This window comes from Pipra filicauda, unplaced genomic scaffold (genome assembly GCF_003945595.2).
Source record: "Pipra filicauda isolate LSUMZ 115617 unplaced genomic scaffold, ASM394559v2 scaffold120_size2142806_pilon, whole genome shotgun sequence".
Taxonomy (NCBI): domain Eukaryota; kingdom Metazoa; phylum Chordata; class Aves; order Passeriformes; family Pipridae; genus Pipra; species Pipra filicauda.
In genome coordinates this window covers 2070542-2084427 of record NW_024103663.1, presented here as the reverse complement: position 1 = coordinate 2084427, position 13886 = coordinate 2070542, and the positions used below count along the sequence as shown (strand labels likewise).

Sequence of the window (13886 nt, the reverse complement as noted above, 5' to 3'; positions counted from 1 at the left end):
CATCCCGTTGCGTCTTCCCGCCCGTGTGTTTTCCGTGTCCCAGGAGCTGCACCCGGATGAGATCGACACGGACTCTGCCTACATTCTGTTCTACGAGCAGCAGGGGGTGGACTATGCCCAGTTCCTGCCCAAGATCGACGGCAAGAAGATGGCAGACACGAGCAGCATGGACGAGGACTTCGAGTCCGACTACAAGAAGTACTGCGTGCTGCAGTGAGCGAGGAGGAGCTGCCCGCCGTGGGAGCAGGGGAGGGGGACACCCTGCAGGGCAGGGGACGCTGAGGGCGTCCCTGGGACGCGTCACCCACGCGTGGTTGTCGCAGCCCGTGGGCCGAAAGCACAAAAAGCACCCCCTGGTTACCCAGTTAATATCCAGTAGTATCGTTTTGTTCTGTTTTCTCACTACGCGCTCTGAACGTTTCTGATGTCGGACATCAGGCTGAGACTGCCACTGGCCTTTAAATCTAATGGTTTGAGAAAAGCCACCCAGGACCAAATAAGAGCTAAATTAAATAGTCCAAATAAGAGCTAAACAAAGTAGTGTAGAGTTTACCAACTGTTCTAACAACCCCCCGAGGCTCTCGTTAGGTTTAAGGTAATGGGGAAAACCAATTTGTAGTGTTGTCTTTGGACAACATGATATTGCTACCTCCTTTTTCCTGCAGTTTTATTGCATTTTATTGGCAAAACAGGGAAAGCAAGAGAAGGAAAAGTGCACAAACCGAAAGAATTACCGTCAAGAGTAGGAGAAGTTTCCAGTTTTGCCACCACTGATGTGTGTCCGTTGCTTTCTTTCTGTATGTTGGGAGCACAACCCAAATCATCCTTTGAGAAGAGATTCATTTCTGCACTCGAATGGTTTGTTCTCTTGTGTTTCCTCCCCGTGCTGGCCGTGCACATCCAGCAGGTTTCTTCAGCCTGGAGAGTGCTGGCTCAAACCTCTGAGCTGCCTCAGGCTGCAGAGAGTAGCTGTGGTTCCACTCGTGGTGTCTTTAAAGTGTGCACGTTGCACGGGGCGTTCCCGGCGTGCGGAAGGAGAGACGCTTGAGCTTTTATGTTCCATGACCGGTGTTGCTTTTTAAATTTGCACTTTTGAAAATGCGTAGAATTGAATTGAAAAACCAGAGTTTGGTTTTTTGTTGTTTGTTGTCGTCGTTGTAAGGGCTCTGGAGTGAATGGCTGTGAATTATCCACTGTGTATTTCCAAGGGAGGCGAAGCTGTGGCTGTCAGGGAGCTCTCGTAGCATTCATGGATGGAGATATTTTTTTTTTTTTTTGGTTTCATAATTTAATGGAGTTTCTTGGTTTCAAAATTTGGTTGCCTTTTCAAATTTTCTTCTTTTTTTTCTTTTTTTTTTTTAAAACAACAGTTTATGCAAATACTTGCAATGAAACCAGAATTGCTTTCCCTGCCCTTGCAACAGTGCTCTGTAACTCCAGGGGCCTGTTGCAGGAGGGAAGGTGTGACTGAGTCTTAGCAGAGACTGGAAAAAAAGATGGTTGTTTTTTGAGCAGGCATTTCCTTGAACATTTTCAGTGTTAAGTCGTTTGCATATCTGAATGAAGATAAAAATCTCACTCTTTTGGCCTTTTTTTTTTCCTTCAGCTGAGTTCAAGCAGCTCATTAATTTTGTCCTGTGTCATCTTCCCAGTTCTCTGGATTCTGTATCTTCACTGACAGAGCTGTGACTTACGTGGTTCTCTGAAATGAACGTTTGGATTCTTCCTGAGGGGTTTTACAAGGCTGCCAAACCTTCAGTGGGTTTGTCACTCCCAGGAAGGTCTGAGCTTTCTCCATGTGAGGAATGGAATCAGCTGGTCTGGCTGTTCCCTCCTTGGGAGGTTGTGCCTCTGCAGGGGCAGCAGATCTGTTCCAAAAATGGGTATTGTCTTACCTGTCAGGTGTTGCTCCTTATCCTCTCTGGTCTTTTATCTTTCAAGTGGTCTAAACATTGAGCCTGAAGAAAAGCAAACATGACTTGGGAATTTCTAGGGTAGAAGCTTTTTCAATACCCACTTGTCTGCTCCTCCCTCAGCAAACTCCATGAAAAGTGAAAGATTTTCAACTGATTTACTTTAAAATGTTTTATTTAAGCAGGTAGCACAATCTACTAATGTTATTTGATCTTCTGTGTTTGTTACATTGGTTGTAATTAATTTTTTAAATTAAATTAATTCATAAATTAGTAGTAAATTTATTAAGTTAACTATTAACTACATTCACTTTGTAAATTATTGTATAAAAACTTATTGACAATGCACTGACTTTAGAAAGATGTTAATGTACATAAATACCTTGTAAATAAAATAGTGTTGATGTACTGGAATATGAGCTGTATTAAAACAAAGGTATTGGTAATTGTATATGGAGTGAACCTGTTTATCTGTAACTATATTATTCAAACAAATTAAATACTGTGGATGCAGATGAAGTGTCACTTCTTGTCAGATAATTTTTAATAACTCTTTTCCTGCTTTCAAGTGTCTGTGCTGTTTTCATTCAGCTTAAATGTGTTTGTCAATCCAAAAAACAGGAACGTGGGAATGAGCATCCAGCAATTCTTTATTGCTTACCAGAGGTGAGTTGGGTCTTTTCTCAGTGGAGTCCCTTGTTCAGTGTTGCTGTGGACAGTAAGTGTGGTTATTATTTGGAAACAGTCCTTTTCCAAGGTGGAAGGAGCCCTCAGGTCCGTGAGGTTTGGCTCTCCTGTCTCTGGAAGGAGGAGCTGCAGGTCCTCCATGGACAGTCCCGGGGCCTGACGTGTTCCTGCTGCTGCTTCTCCCAGTTTCTTGCTTGTGGATGGTGCTGAGACATTTCCTCTGAGCAGACACTGCCTGGGAGAGCTTTAACTGCAATTACAGTCGTGCTTTTTTCCAAAAAGGAAGAGAATCTGGTGGATTCTGGAAACTGGACCCAAGTCCAGGGTGAGCTGTGCCAGGAGACACAGGTTGTGGAGGTTCTTTGCTTTTGAGTGTTTCCAAAGACACTGTTGAGCTGGACGTGAACAACTGTTCTTATTTTATGGCCCTTCAAGGTGCTAAATGGATATTTATCCCAGGATTAGCAGACATCAGGATCATCACCAGGATGATCCAGAGGAACTGGTGTCCCTGGAAGTGAGGCCCTCTCTTGCTGTGTTTGGAGTGCTGGTGCAGCACTAAGTGATGACCCTCGAGCTGGGTTCAGTTGCCTTTACTGCCTGGGGTCATTCCTCACCAGGGTGACCAGCCCACAGTGTCACTGGAGTCACTGGGGCATTTTCAATACTGGAATTTGAATTTCAGTGAAAGAATTACAGTCTCTAGTTGTTCCTATTGTGCATTTCCTCTCTTAAGGCTTTGAGGTATTGGAAGTGCAGTTTAAAAAGATTAAAAATTCTAATTACCAGAGATGTTCATGCGTGCTGTTGTCAGTGGTAAAGCTTTTATTGATTCAGAAGTGTAGGAAGGGCCATTAAATAGATGCAGGGATCATATCCCTGCCAAAACCTGCAGCCATTTTCTGCTGCTGAATCCCTTTTCCTTCCCAGATCAGAACTGTGCAGTCTCAGACAAGGACTCTAAAATTAGCAGAGCCCATTTTGTGAGATGGGAGGGATGTGAAATGAGCTGTGGTGGAATTTTCCCCTCATACCTTTTCGGTGCTGGAAGTGCCTGTGCTACACTTGAGGGTGGTTGGTCAGCCTTCCTTCAGACCTGCACCCACCAGCTGTGCCTTCTGATCCCTCTCCTGGGAGGGAGGGGAAAGATGGAGCGGGGAAGGCATCTTATTTTCCCTGGTGTGACAGGAGGGACATGCACAACTCCTGAGGGTGCCCTGCTGCCGAAGGAGTGCCCGCTGTCCCTTCCCTGCAGGCTGACAGTCCCAACTCCAGAGGTACTTCCCGTCTCCATCCAACTCTTGAATCTGCTCTGGAGCCACTGTTGTGGCTGGAGTGCATCCCCCTGCTCCCTACCCTCCCACAGGAGGCTGTGTCCCTGCTTTTCCCTGTTTCTAAATATCTGGATATCATGGATTTATCCCTTATCTGCCCTCAGGGCCCTCAAGTGCCCCGAGAACGTGCTGGGCTGCGGCCGCTGGCCCAGGGCCCCGGAGCATCCGCGAAGGTATTAATTATACCTTTTGTTACACTTGTTCCCTCAGGTGCAGTAAATTGGAGCAAGAAGTGAGTGAAATGCAGCCATCCATGCCTGCTGATTTATCACTTCAGGAAAATAAAACCCTCTCAGAAGCTCGGGAGATTGTGCCTTTTGTTTGGGACAGGCCTCCGACTTCCTTGATGGCGTGTAAAAGATTTCCTGTTTGTGAGAATGGAAAGAGGTGTTTGGTAAGGTCCCTTAAACCAAATGAGACACAAACGAGAAAATATGGTGAGGATGCTCCTGGGTTTGATACAAATTAAATTTTCAGAGCATGTTTGCAGAATCTGAAAGTCCTGCTCGTGGTAGTTGCTCACTTCAGGAGTCTTAGGAGCTCACAAAAGCTAAAACACCCGGGTGACATCCTGGCTGGTTTATGATACAGGCACACAGACTTTTGGGGTTTAAATAATGTTTTTCCATTTCCCTAGTTTTTGCAGTGTAGACCTTTTGTCTGGGGTAAAAAGCCCAGCAGGTCTGAGGAAGGAGAACTGAGCAGGATGTCAGGGTGTCCGTAGGACACGTGGGCTTGAGGAGTTGTTCCTGTAAGGGCAGAGCTGAGAGGACAGTGGGAAATCAAGCTTAGTCCTTTATTTAGATTGCACAAAAAATGACCTCAAGACTGAAAATCACAAGGAGAATTTCTGTTGATTTGTTACATTTCAGTTGTTCAGCCACTGGTGGCTGGAAGCTTTCGGAGCTGGTGTGGTTGGTGGTGATGCCCCTGGAAAAGGCACGGGAATAAAACCAAGCCAGGCTGCTTTCCTGTGTTTATTCCAGCTTGTGAGAATGAAAGAGGCACCAGAAGCAGGTATGGATGCTCATTTTGAGACTAAAACAAGATAAATATACCAGTAGGAATAGAACATGCATTTGTACAAAAGCCCATCCAGTGGCTTCCCCCTGCTAATTGTGAGAGTAGAAAACAAATGGAGGAAAAATAATGGCAAAATACAGCTTTTATTTTGATTTAGGGTTATTCCAGACAGCTCTTGAGCAGTTACCTGATGACTGACCCTCACCTTCTAACTTCTAACAGTGCATTTAAAAACACTGAGGAGAGCACAGATGTCCCCAGGTGGGTCACAAGCTGCTGGGGGGGATCGGAGTTCGTGCACTCCCATCCCCTGCAAGAAAAATAAACAGAGCAGCAGATGCTTGAGAGCCTTTGTTCCAGTGTTTGTGTGATCTGACAATACAGGACTCCCTGTACTTGGATATTATTTATCTCGGTGCTGCTGGAAGTTTTTTTCAGCATTAGAGTTTTATTGGGTGCAAAGTCCAACTGGACTGGCTGGGGGAGCTCTGCTGTGTGGGGACTGTGCTGAGCATTTGGGAAGTGTTGTCTCAGTCTGTTGTTCCTCAGCTCTGTGTAACAGGCTAAAATCCCACGTTCTTCCCTGATCCAGAGTTTGGGAAGCACAGGGAGCTCCTTGGGAAGGGGGCCTTACCAAGGCAGACTCTGTTTTATCTCATGACAGGAACAGAGACATTTCCCTTTTACTCAAACCAAAGGGATGGAGGGTTTTTTTTACTTTCTGTCTTGTCCACAGACTGTAACATCAACTTCATAGAAATGAAATCATAGCACAGGGTATTATTTGGCATAGAACTATTGAATCATAAAATAATTTGGGTTGGAATGAGCTGATCCAGTCCAGCCTTCTGCTCAGAGCACTGTCCTCACTGAATTAGAGCACACCCTAATGCTGCAGATAATGGTGATTTAAAAAAAAAAACTACATAGATTTTGTAAATTAGAAAACAAAAAGATATTTTCATTTCTGAAATATCTTCTTTTTACTTTGGTTTGTCATTATTCTGTCACAGTCAGGTCATCTCACTTAGACTTTCAGGGAGAAGTTTGGCCAGGTATTGCTGCAGCTCTGGGTGATCTTGGTTTAAATTTGCTGAGATATGATATAGGAAGCACAGTATTAACCTAAAACTTCCAGACTCAGAAGGGTTGAACTGGCTGAGTTTTTGAGCTCTGTGGTTCAGATGTTCTTGCAGCAGTTTAAATCCTGGCTCAGGGTTTTGTTGAGACGCTGGAGGTTTCTGTTGTGAGCCACCACCAAGCAGAACAGAAAGCTCGATGGATTCTTTTGTTACATGATGTTTTCCTTCTGATATGGAATAAAACCCCTTTGGAGATCTCTAAATCAAAGCCATTCGTGTTGTATCAGAACATTTCTTCAAGGGGCAGGAAAGGATTCCACACAGGAAGGCCCCAGTGATGCACGAGGCTCGTTAGCACACGCTCCCGTCGATGACCTCGCTCGCGCTGGTGAAGGTTTGTTTGCCATGTGCTCGTGCCTTTTTATCTCCAGTTTTGATTATAAAAATGTTCCTGTTTAAAAGACCCACGCCAGGGAATAAATCTCTGGGCCCAACAGCCCCTTTGAGCACAGGCAGCCCCAGCATTTAACTTGTAACAAAGAGACTTTTGGTGGAAGCTTTTTGATAAAAGGTTGGCAGCATATCAGAGGAGCAGTTTGGCCATGAGATACGAACAAGGATGTCACTCTGGATGTTTTAACTTCTTACCTTTCCTTCCAATTATTTTTTTTTAAATGATTATGAATGAATTATAAACCAGAAAATGATTACTTTCAGTGTGGGTGTTTCCAAATAGTGCCTCAATTAAAGAAGCCAGTCTGTTTTGCTTTTAACATAATCCAGAGATCTGGCAGCTCAATGAGATACTGCTGTAAACCAGCAGCAGTTTAAAGGAGTAAGAATTCAGAGTGACCTGAAGAATAATTAGCTTTTAGCACAAAATCTGTCAGGATGAGGAGCTTGGACTGTTATTTAACTTATTTGATTTAACTAGGACCAAAATACTGGTTGCCTTCCCTCTCGTGTGAGTGGCAGGTGGTGGAAAAACAGCAGAAGACAAGGTGAGGGTGAAGAAGGGTAGAGTTCAAATAAATAAATAACATATATTAGAGCTGATTAAAGGAAAGGTAGGACACGAATGTGAGCATCCCCTCTGAATATATTTCACTCTGAGCTGGGTTTGCTCCTGCTTCCTTCAGCTGCTGGGTTGGATTGCAGGGCACAAAGCAGACACCTCCTGTACCTCAGCCTGGTGTCCCAGGCAGCACCAGCCCTTTGTCAGCCCCTGTCTGCTCAGGCAGGTTATAAATCTGTAACCTTGCACTTCACCTTTTGTGTCTTGTTTAATGACCTTTTCAAACTAAATGCAGGATGGCCGAGGGGAAGGGGATGGGCCGTGGAAAAGCTGACACGTCCGCAACCTGAGCTCTGATGGTTCTGATTGCTCCAGTCTGCTGAACAAAACTGCTTTTTCTTTGTGGGGAAGAAAAAGAGGGACAAGGGGGACAGGGAAGGGTTTTCTTAGCCGGGTTCTCTGTCTGTAAAATGCAGTTACCTGCTTAAAGAAGAGGCTGCACTCGTCCAATATGAAAAAAGACTTTTTACACAAATCTCTATTTCATTTTCAGAAGCTGTTGTTTCAAGGGCCTCTTGTAAGAGCCACTGGAAGTGTCATCCTTAATTTCTTTTGCATAAAAAAAGATCGTTTCAAGTTCTTAACAGGCTCTTCTTCTGTTTCCCACACTACTAAATTTAATATACACAGACTTGATATAAAAACATATGATAACTTTTATGTGAGTCCATTAAAGTGTATATTATCCCTAAGGAATGTCTTACTATAAAATGCTCTCCACTTGAATGAAAGGAAAACTGAAGTTTCCCACCATTTCAAACCGGGACAATAATTTATTTTGGTGATGATTGTAATGGGTATTTTGGGTCCATGTGTACAATAGTAAAACTGACACTGTTTTCTTTTGTTTATGTATTTTGCTTAAAATAACAGATGACTCCAAAGGAAGGTATTTGAGGAAGAATGCTTGCAGAGAGGGGCCACATTTATTTTGGCTGGCTGTGCTGGGCTGTCAGCTGGACACCAACCTGCACAATTCAGAGAGACCTTCAACCTGCTCCCAGCTGCCTTTACCACAACAGCTTACAATGCAGGATCCCCCCCTTGCTCAGCTGACCTGGGCTGACAGTCCCTTGCAAGCTGCACCAAATACTTTCCAGTCATTTTACTGCTTAAGATTCCCCAAATAACTGGGATACCAAAAAATGTGTTGTGGGCAGGTCACTTGTACTGTTTGCAGTTTGTGCATGTCCACGGTTGTGCTGTGCCCTGTCTGACTATTTCTAGTGGTTAGGCCTTAACTGAACTTTTATTTCAGAGTCTTACTATTTTCATCTTGTCTTTGCAGTGACCTGCTGGTCACTTTTTAACAAGAGGGGAAAAAAGGAGTGAGGAGTGGGAAGAGAGGAAATTGCCACCCTTTCAGTATTAGAAATAATGTCCCTGATGGCAGAGGACTCGTAGAAGTCATCAGTGATGATTAAATTCCTCTTAATAAGAACAAACAGAGCTGTCGATGGAGGACGTGCTGCAAGGAGCTTCCTATGGAAATCACCCCATCCAAATGCTAACCCAGGAGTGCTCAGGGCACTGGGGCAGGAGAGCTGTCTGTCCTGAAGGTCCCTCGCAGGTGAGTCTGGAGACGAGGCAGGCAGAAGGGTGGGGTGGGGAGCAGCAGGACGGGCTGTGCCCAAAACAGTCCCTTTGCCACGGGTTATCCCGGGATAACTGACTGCTCTCTCATGAGGGCACAGGGTGTGTTAATCACTCCACTCCAGCGGTCCTGACAGGAACTTGGCAGCAGGTTCCAGCCACCCAGGCACTGAGGCTGCAGGTTTTATGGCCGTGCCCAGATGCGGTTGTGGGGCTGTTCTCCCTCATTTCCTCGGGGAGGAGCAGGTTACACTCTCACTGCTGTGGGCTCTGCTGGGGACAACTGGTTTGCAAAGTAAACTGTTGCTTTCTCATGTGTTGAGGGGTTTTTTTTACCCCCATCTCAGTCTTTATTCTTATTTTTTTAAGCGTGTATTTAGTGTGTTCAGCCAGAAAGTTGAAAATTTCAGGCAGCTCTGTGTTCTGCAGAAGTTAAACACTTACTTAGCCATTTATGTCTTAGTCAAAGGAGGGAAAAGAGCTATCGGAGGAGTTGATTCCATCTTATAGAGCTTACTGTGCATGCTCTTTTGTAAATGAGTTTAGCTCTCCAAGGTGCTTCTGCCCATCCCTGGGTCCCACAGCCCTCCTGTGAACGTGTGTTACCTTGTGTTGGCAAAACCAGCTGCTGGTTTCACCAACTGATCTCTCTTTCTTGAGGCTGAATCTTTCCTGGGGTCATTTGGTACTTGCTGAGAAACAGGCAGGCAGGATTTTGCTTTTTCATAAGCCTTATACGAGGCATTTATAAATCATGAAGCGTGGATTGCCTGCGGTCCCAGCAGGTCTTCCCTGTCCCGGCCTCACAACAGCCCTGTGGCTGCAGCAGGAACTGCACTGGCTTTTTGAGTGCGTTTCCGTGCAATCTGAATGTTTGTGCTTTATGAGCTTTAATAGCTGTTTTTCAGCATAAATCAGCCTGGATGCATCACGTGTCCACTGCTATCCGTGGGATCATAAACCCCAACTTCCCGTTTATGCCCTGGCGCCGCGGTAACAACGACGGGAACAATAGAGACCCCTTTCAGGGGGTTGATGTGAGTGACACCAGAGTCCTTGTCACAGTGCTTGGTAAGACACCGTGTTCCTGCCAATCAAACCGTTGTAACACCGCTGGAGCAAATGGAGCCTTGGCGATTTCTCCGCTCACAACCTGCTTTGTGGACTGAGCTCTCTGTACGCAGGGACACTCCTGGGACTGCAGCTGTCACAGCACACAGTTCCTAAAATGTTTGAGCTGAACCAATGATCTGGAGCACTGAAATTCTCTGAGGAGATCAAATGAGTGGTGAATCCTCCCTTTTGCTTAGATGTGTTTGGCATGAAGGGCTGCACAGACGGCGGGGTACCATCAGTCACTGTGCCTCTCAGCTGACAGGGCTGGAGAAGCTTCAGCAGCTCCATGGTTGACTTTCTGTCTTTATCTTGCTGTTTTAAGATTTAAACTCCATCTCTTGTTTGCCCTGGGGAGGTCACTGCTGTTCTCCCAGGGGTACTGCCAGGTTCAGCAGTCACTGCTGGGTTCCAGGACATAAACCATCATGTTTTACTGCATGTAAGAAAGCATTTTGTGCAATGCTGAGACTTCATGTGCCACAAACTCAAATGATTGCAGGTTTACAAAGATACTGCATTCTTGATAGGAAATGTCTATGATTTATTTAGAATTTAATCTCAACATCAGCACAATCAGCAAAATGTAAAACTTCTGCCTTTCTTTGTCTCTCATATAAATTCTTCATAACTACCCGTCTAATCACTAATCCATCAAGATCTTTCTCTTACGTGCTGGGAACAACGAGCAGTCTTGGTAATGTGGGAAGGGAATGGGTGTTGACATATGAAGGTAATTTCAGTCGATGAAAAACAATATAGTTTTGAGAGGTAATAAAAAGGAAGGGCACAGAGAAGTTTAGCTAGAGATAGCTAGGAGATGGATTACGGGAAAACAAAACCCATGGTCATTAAAACAGTATCAGCTGTTCAGATTTCTTTTTACATCCAAACAGTGTTTGACTACTGGATGTCTAAATCACTTCAGAAGATATTAATAGGTAAAAGATAATAAAATAACCCAAATTGATTATGATCTTATAGCATTTACGATATAACTTTAAATGCAAATTGCGTTCAACTGCAAGAAGGGAAATGATGTCCCAAAGGCATTTCAATTAATTGCTGTAGTTAATTACACTCATAATTTTACTTGTGTGACTAATTATAATCAGGTTTTATCGGTGTATATGGATTTATTTCTGATGCTAAAAGCCCCAAACAGCAGGTTATTTTTAGGAAATACATTTAAACTTCATAATGGAAACTACATGTTCCCATTCTCAGCAGTTGGCTGGAACGAGCTGTGTTCAGGAGGAGTTTGGAGGAGATCAGGAAGGGAACGTGCTGAGGAGGGGTCTGGGGAGGTCACTGTGGCGCTGCTGCTCCATTGCTCCCTCTCCCAGTTTCTTTGATTGCTTTTTATCCTGTGTTGGGCACCAGAGTCCTCGATGGTGGCCCCGAGGTCACCAGGGGGACTGGAATTCTGCTGGAAAGGCACTGGAAGTGCCACCTCTGTTCCCTGCAGCCGCTTGTGAGACACTTTATGGGGGCTCCTCGAGCAGCCAAAGCAGCGCTGCTTTTGGGGGTGATGCCTGTGGATTTTTAGGATTTTTAGGTTTTCGTAGATTTTAGAAGTAGTTGTGTAGTAAACGTAGATTTTAATGTAGCTGTATAATCTGTCACACTTTAGAACAGTAGTTTACACATACCCAACCCTATGACCCCATTTCGTGTTGAACTTCCTAGATTCTTTTAGTTTGTTTAGACTTCTCTCAAGACAGGCCTTCATTCTGTTTAAGACCATTTGCACCTCAGGCCTCTACAACAAGATCAAATCAACTTTCAAATACCTTTTTTGAGATGCAGTGTTTGCCACAGTGTCTCTACCACCTGAACCCTGGGATACAGCACCTGCTCCGTGGTGGGCTGTTTATTCCCTGGGATGGGGCCCCAGGGTGAAGGAGCTCCCCTCAGCCTGAAGGGGACCCTCAGGAAATGGCGGCCAGCAAAGCTAAAGCTTTGGGGGGTGCCCAACCCCGAGCCTGCCACCCCTGCTGTGCCCAGAGGGAATTTTTGCCTTTCCTCCCCTTCTTTTCATATTTTTCCTGGCTTTTTTCCCCCAGCTTTCTTTTCCCCTCGGTTCGTGTTTCCGTGGCAGGACCTGGCACCAGCACCCGGCTCTGTCATGGCCGCCGTGGCCCCCTCAGAGCCCGGCCTGGCCCCGCCGCCTCTGGAGGTGAGTCCGTCCTGTCCGTGGGGAGACAACAAACAGGGAAATAACACCGGGAAAAACGTGGAGCACAGAGATGTGCCAGGTGGAGCAGTATCCCGAGCACAGGATGCCTCAGTCCTGGCTGCCTCCCCACGGGTGCAATCCCCTCAGGCTGGATCCCCTCCGATGTTTTACAGGGCTCTGTAAGCAGCACGAGACACGTGGTGTGAGTGAGGGGGGTTTGAGACATTTCTTGTGGGTGAATCCCTCAGGAATGAGCCCGAACACCTCCTCCCCTGTGTCCGTGGGAGCAGCCCCTTGGGCCGGGAAGGGTGGTGGGAGGCTTCCCTTTCCTCACTTGTGTCCCTTCAGTGCATCCCAGCTGGAGTCTTATTGCCTTTTCCATGGATACACATTAATTTACGAGTAAAACCCACGCTCCAATTTTTTTATAATGTAATTTGTATGATTTTCTCCCATATGCAATGTTTTCCACAGCGACCTCTGAGTTACCAGGTCGTTTGTTTCTCTGTCAGTGAATTGTTTTTAAATCCCATCTCATTTTAGTGCTTGGTGGAAGAAAATCACCAAGTCCACTTTTAACTCTCTCAGAAAGAGCATCCTGTCTCCAAGGGTAATAATTTTTCATAGAATCGTTTATAGAATAATAGAACCATTTAGGTTGGAAAAGACCTTTAAGATCATCGAGTCCAGCTATAATTTTTGTGTTTAACGTTTGCTCCTGGGCTGTATGTCCTGGACAAGGTACGGCACCAGGCAATGGATCCCCCTGTCTCTGGATCAGAGCTGGTTGATGTTATACATGGTATTAACACATTTGTTAAACTCCAAAACCAGCCTGGGAAGTTCAGTGGGCTTCTCTGTATCCTTTTTTTTTTCTTTGCCTACGGGTGGTTGGATGGATATTTTACATGGATTTGCTGTGCGGTATCTTTTTAACTGGAAGGCTGCTGGCTGTGCTGGCAAGTGCTGTTTTTCCTGTGAAATCTGCTCCTGGATTTGCCACGAAGGAAAGGACAAAGCAAAAGACTTTTTCCTCTTCTCCCAGCAGCCACAGAAAATTAATTTTGTACAGACAAGTGCATTTTGAGCTGTGACTGTTCAATGGAGGCGCCAAGTTTGTCAGAATTCTTTGTGGACAATGTAAATATATTTCTTGTGAGTAGTGGTTTGGTTTCCTTGTCTCTTTCTGCTTCCTGAGAAAATGTTTTGCTGAAAACATATTGTATTAAGAAGTTTTGTTTTGTGCCTGCCCCTCCTGTCACCCCCTGCTCCCGATGTTTGCGAAGGAGCGACGCCGGGCTTGTGTTCATGTGGGAGAGCTTCTCCTTCACCTCTCACACCTCCGGAGGGTGCACTCAAGTCAAGGTCTGATCTGGGAAAGAGCTTTTTGGATGTGTTGTACAAAGCCATGCAATCTCAGCTCGGAGTGTTTTTAGGAACAGGGAGGATCTGCTGATCTGGGGAGTCCCCAGTTGCTGTTCAGCGCATGAATGGGCTCTGCCGTGGCAGCAGTTCCAACTCTAAACCAAAGTCCAAGCTGCTTCCAAAGAACAGAGCTCTGGTAAGCAAAGCTACGTCCACACTTTGATAATCTCCCAAACGTTTTGGTCTTTGCCCTCTTGAGCACCATCACTTCATACATCTGGTTTCCTGCAACCCAAATGCTGCTCTACCTCCCACTTGATCCAGATCAGCAGAGCCTCTGCTTGTCTCTGTTTTAAACCCCAGACTTTGATCTCTAGTGAATTTTAATTTCCAGTGTAGTTTCATTTTCTCTTGGACTCCAGTTTTCAGCCCCAGAAGACAAACAGTCGTCTAGTCTGGCTCCCACAGATGTGAAATGTGTTAGTGATGTTCTCTGCTGACTTTTCTGTACGTGGGAAAATA

The 13886-nt window shown here is 45.4% G+C and overlaps 2 protein-coding genes and 1 long non-coding RNA gene across 4 annotated transcripts in view; 2 read left to right on the top strand and 1 right to left on the bottom strand.

The window, feature by feature from the left end:
• The window catches only part of USP32 (ubiquitin specific peptidase 32), a 47318-nt gene extending 44880 nt beyond the window's left edge, over positions 1-2438 (top strand). The window contains exon 33 of the mRNA XM_039387452.1: positions 44-2438. Coding sequence (XP_039243386.1) covers positions 44-217 — 174 coding nt within the window. The 3' untranslated portion in view covers positions 218-2438. The remainder of the gene's footprint in view (positions 1-43) is intronic.
• Positions 2439-4716: 2278 nt separating this feature from the next.
• Positions 4717-12010, bottom strand: LOC120324507. Its single transcript, XR_005565861.1, has 2 exons — positions 11614-12010; positions 4717-11355 (listed from the first exon to the last, which is right to left on the bottom strand). It is a non-coding gene; the product is annotated as an uncharacterized LOC120324507 (long non-coding RNA).
• Positions 5902-13886, top strand: part of LOC114004010 (lysophosphatidic acid receptor 3-like) — a 34628-nt gene continuing 26643 nt past the window's right edge. Inside the window, exon 1 of one of the 2 annotated variants that reach the window (XM_039387461.1) lies at positions 5902-8684. The gene's annotated coding sequence lies outside the window, so the exon portion shown is untranslated. Of the gene's footprint in view, positions 8685-11916; positions 12000-13886 lie in introns of those variants that run through there. The other variant, XM_027751542.2, reaches the window with a different exon arrangement.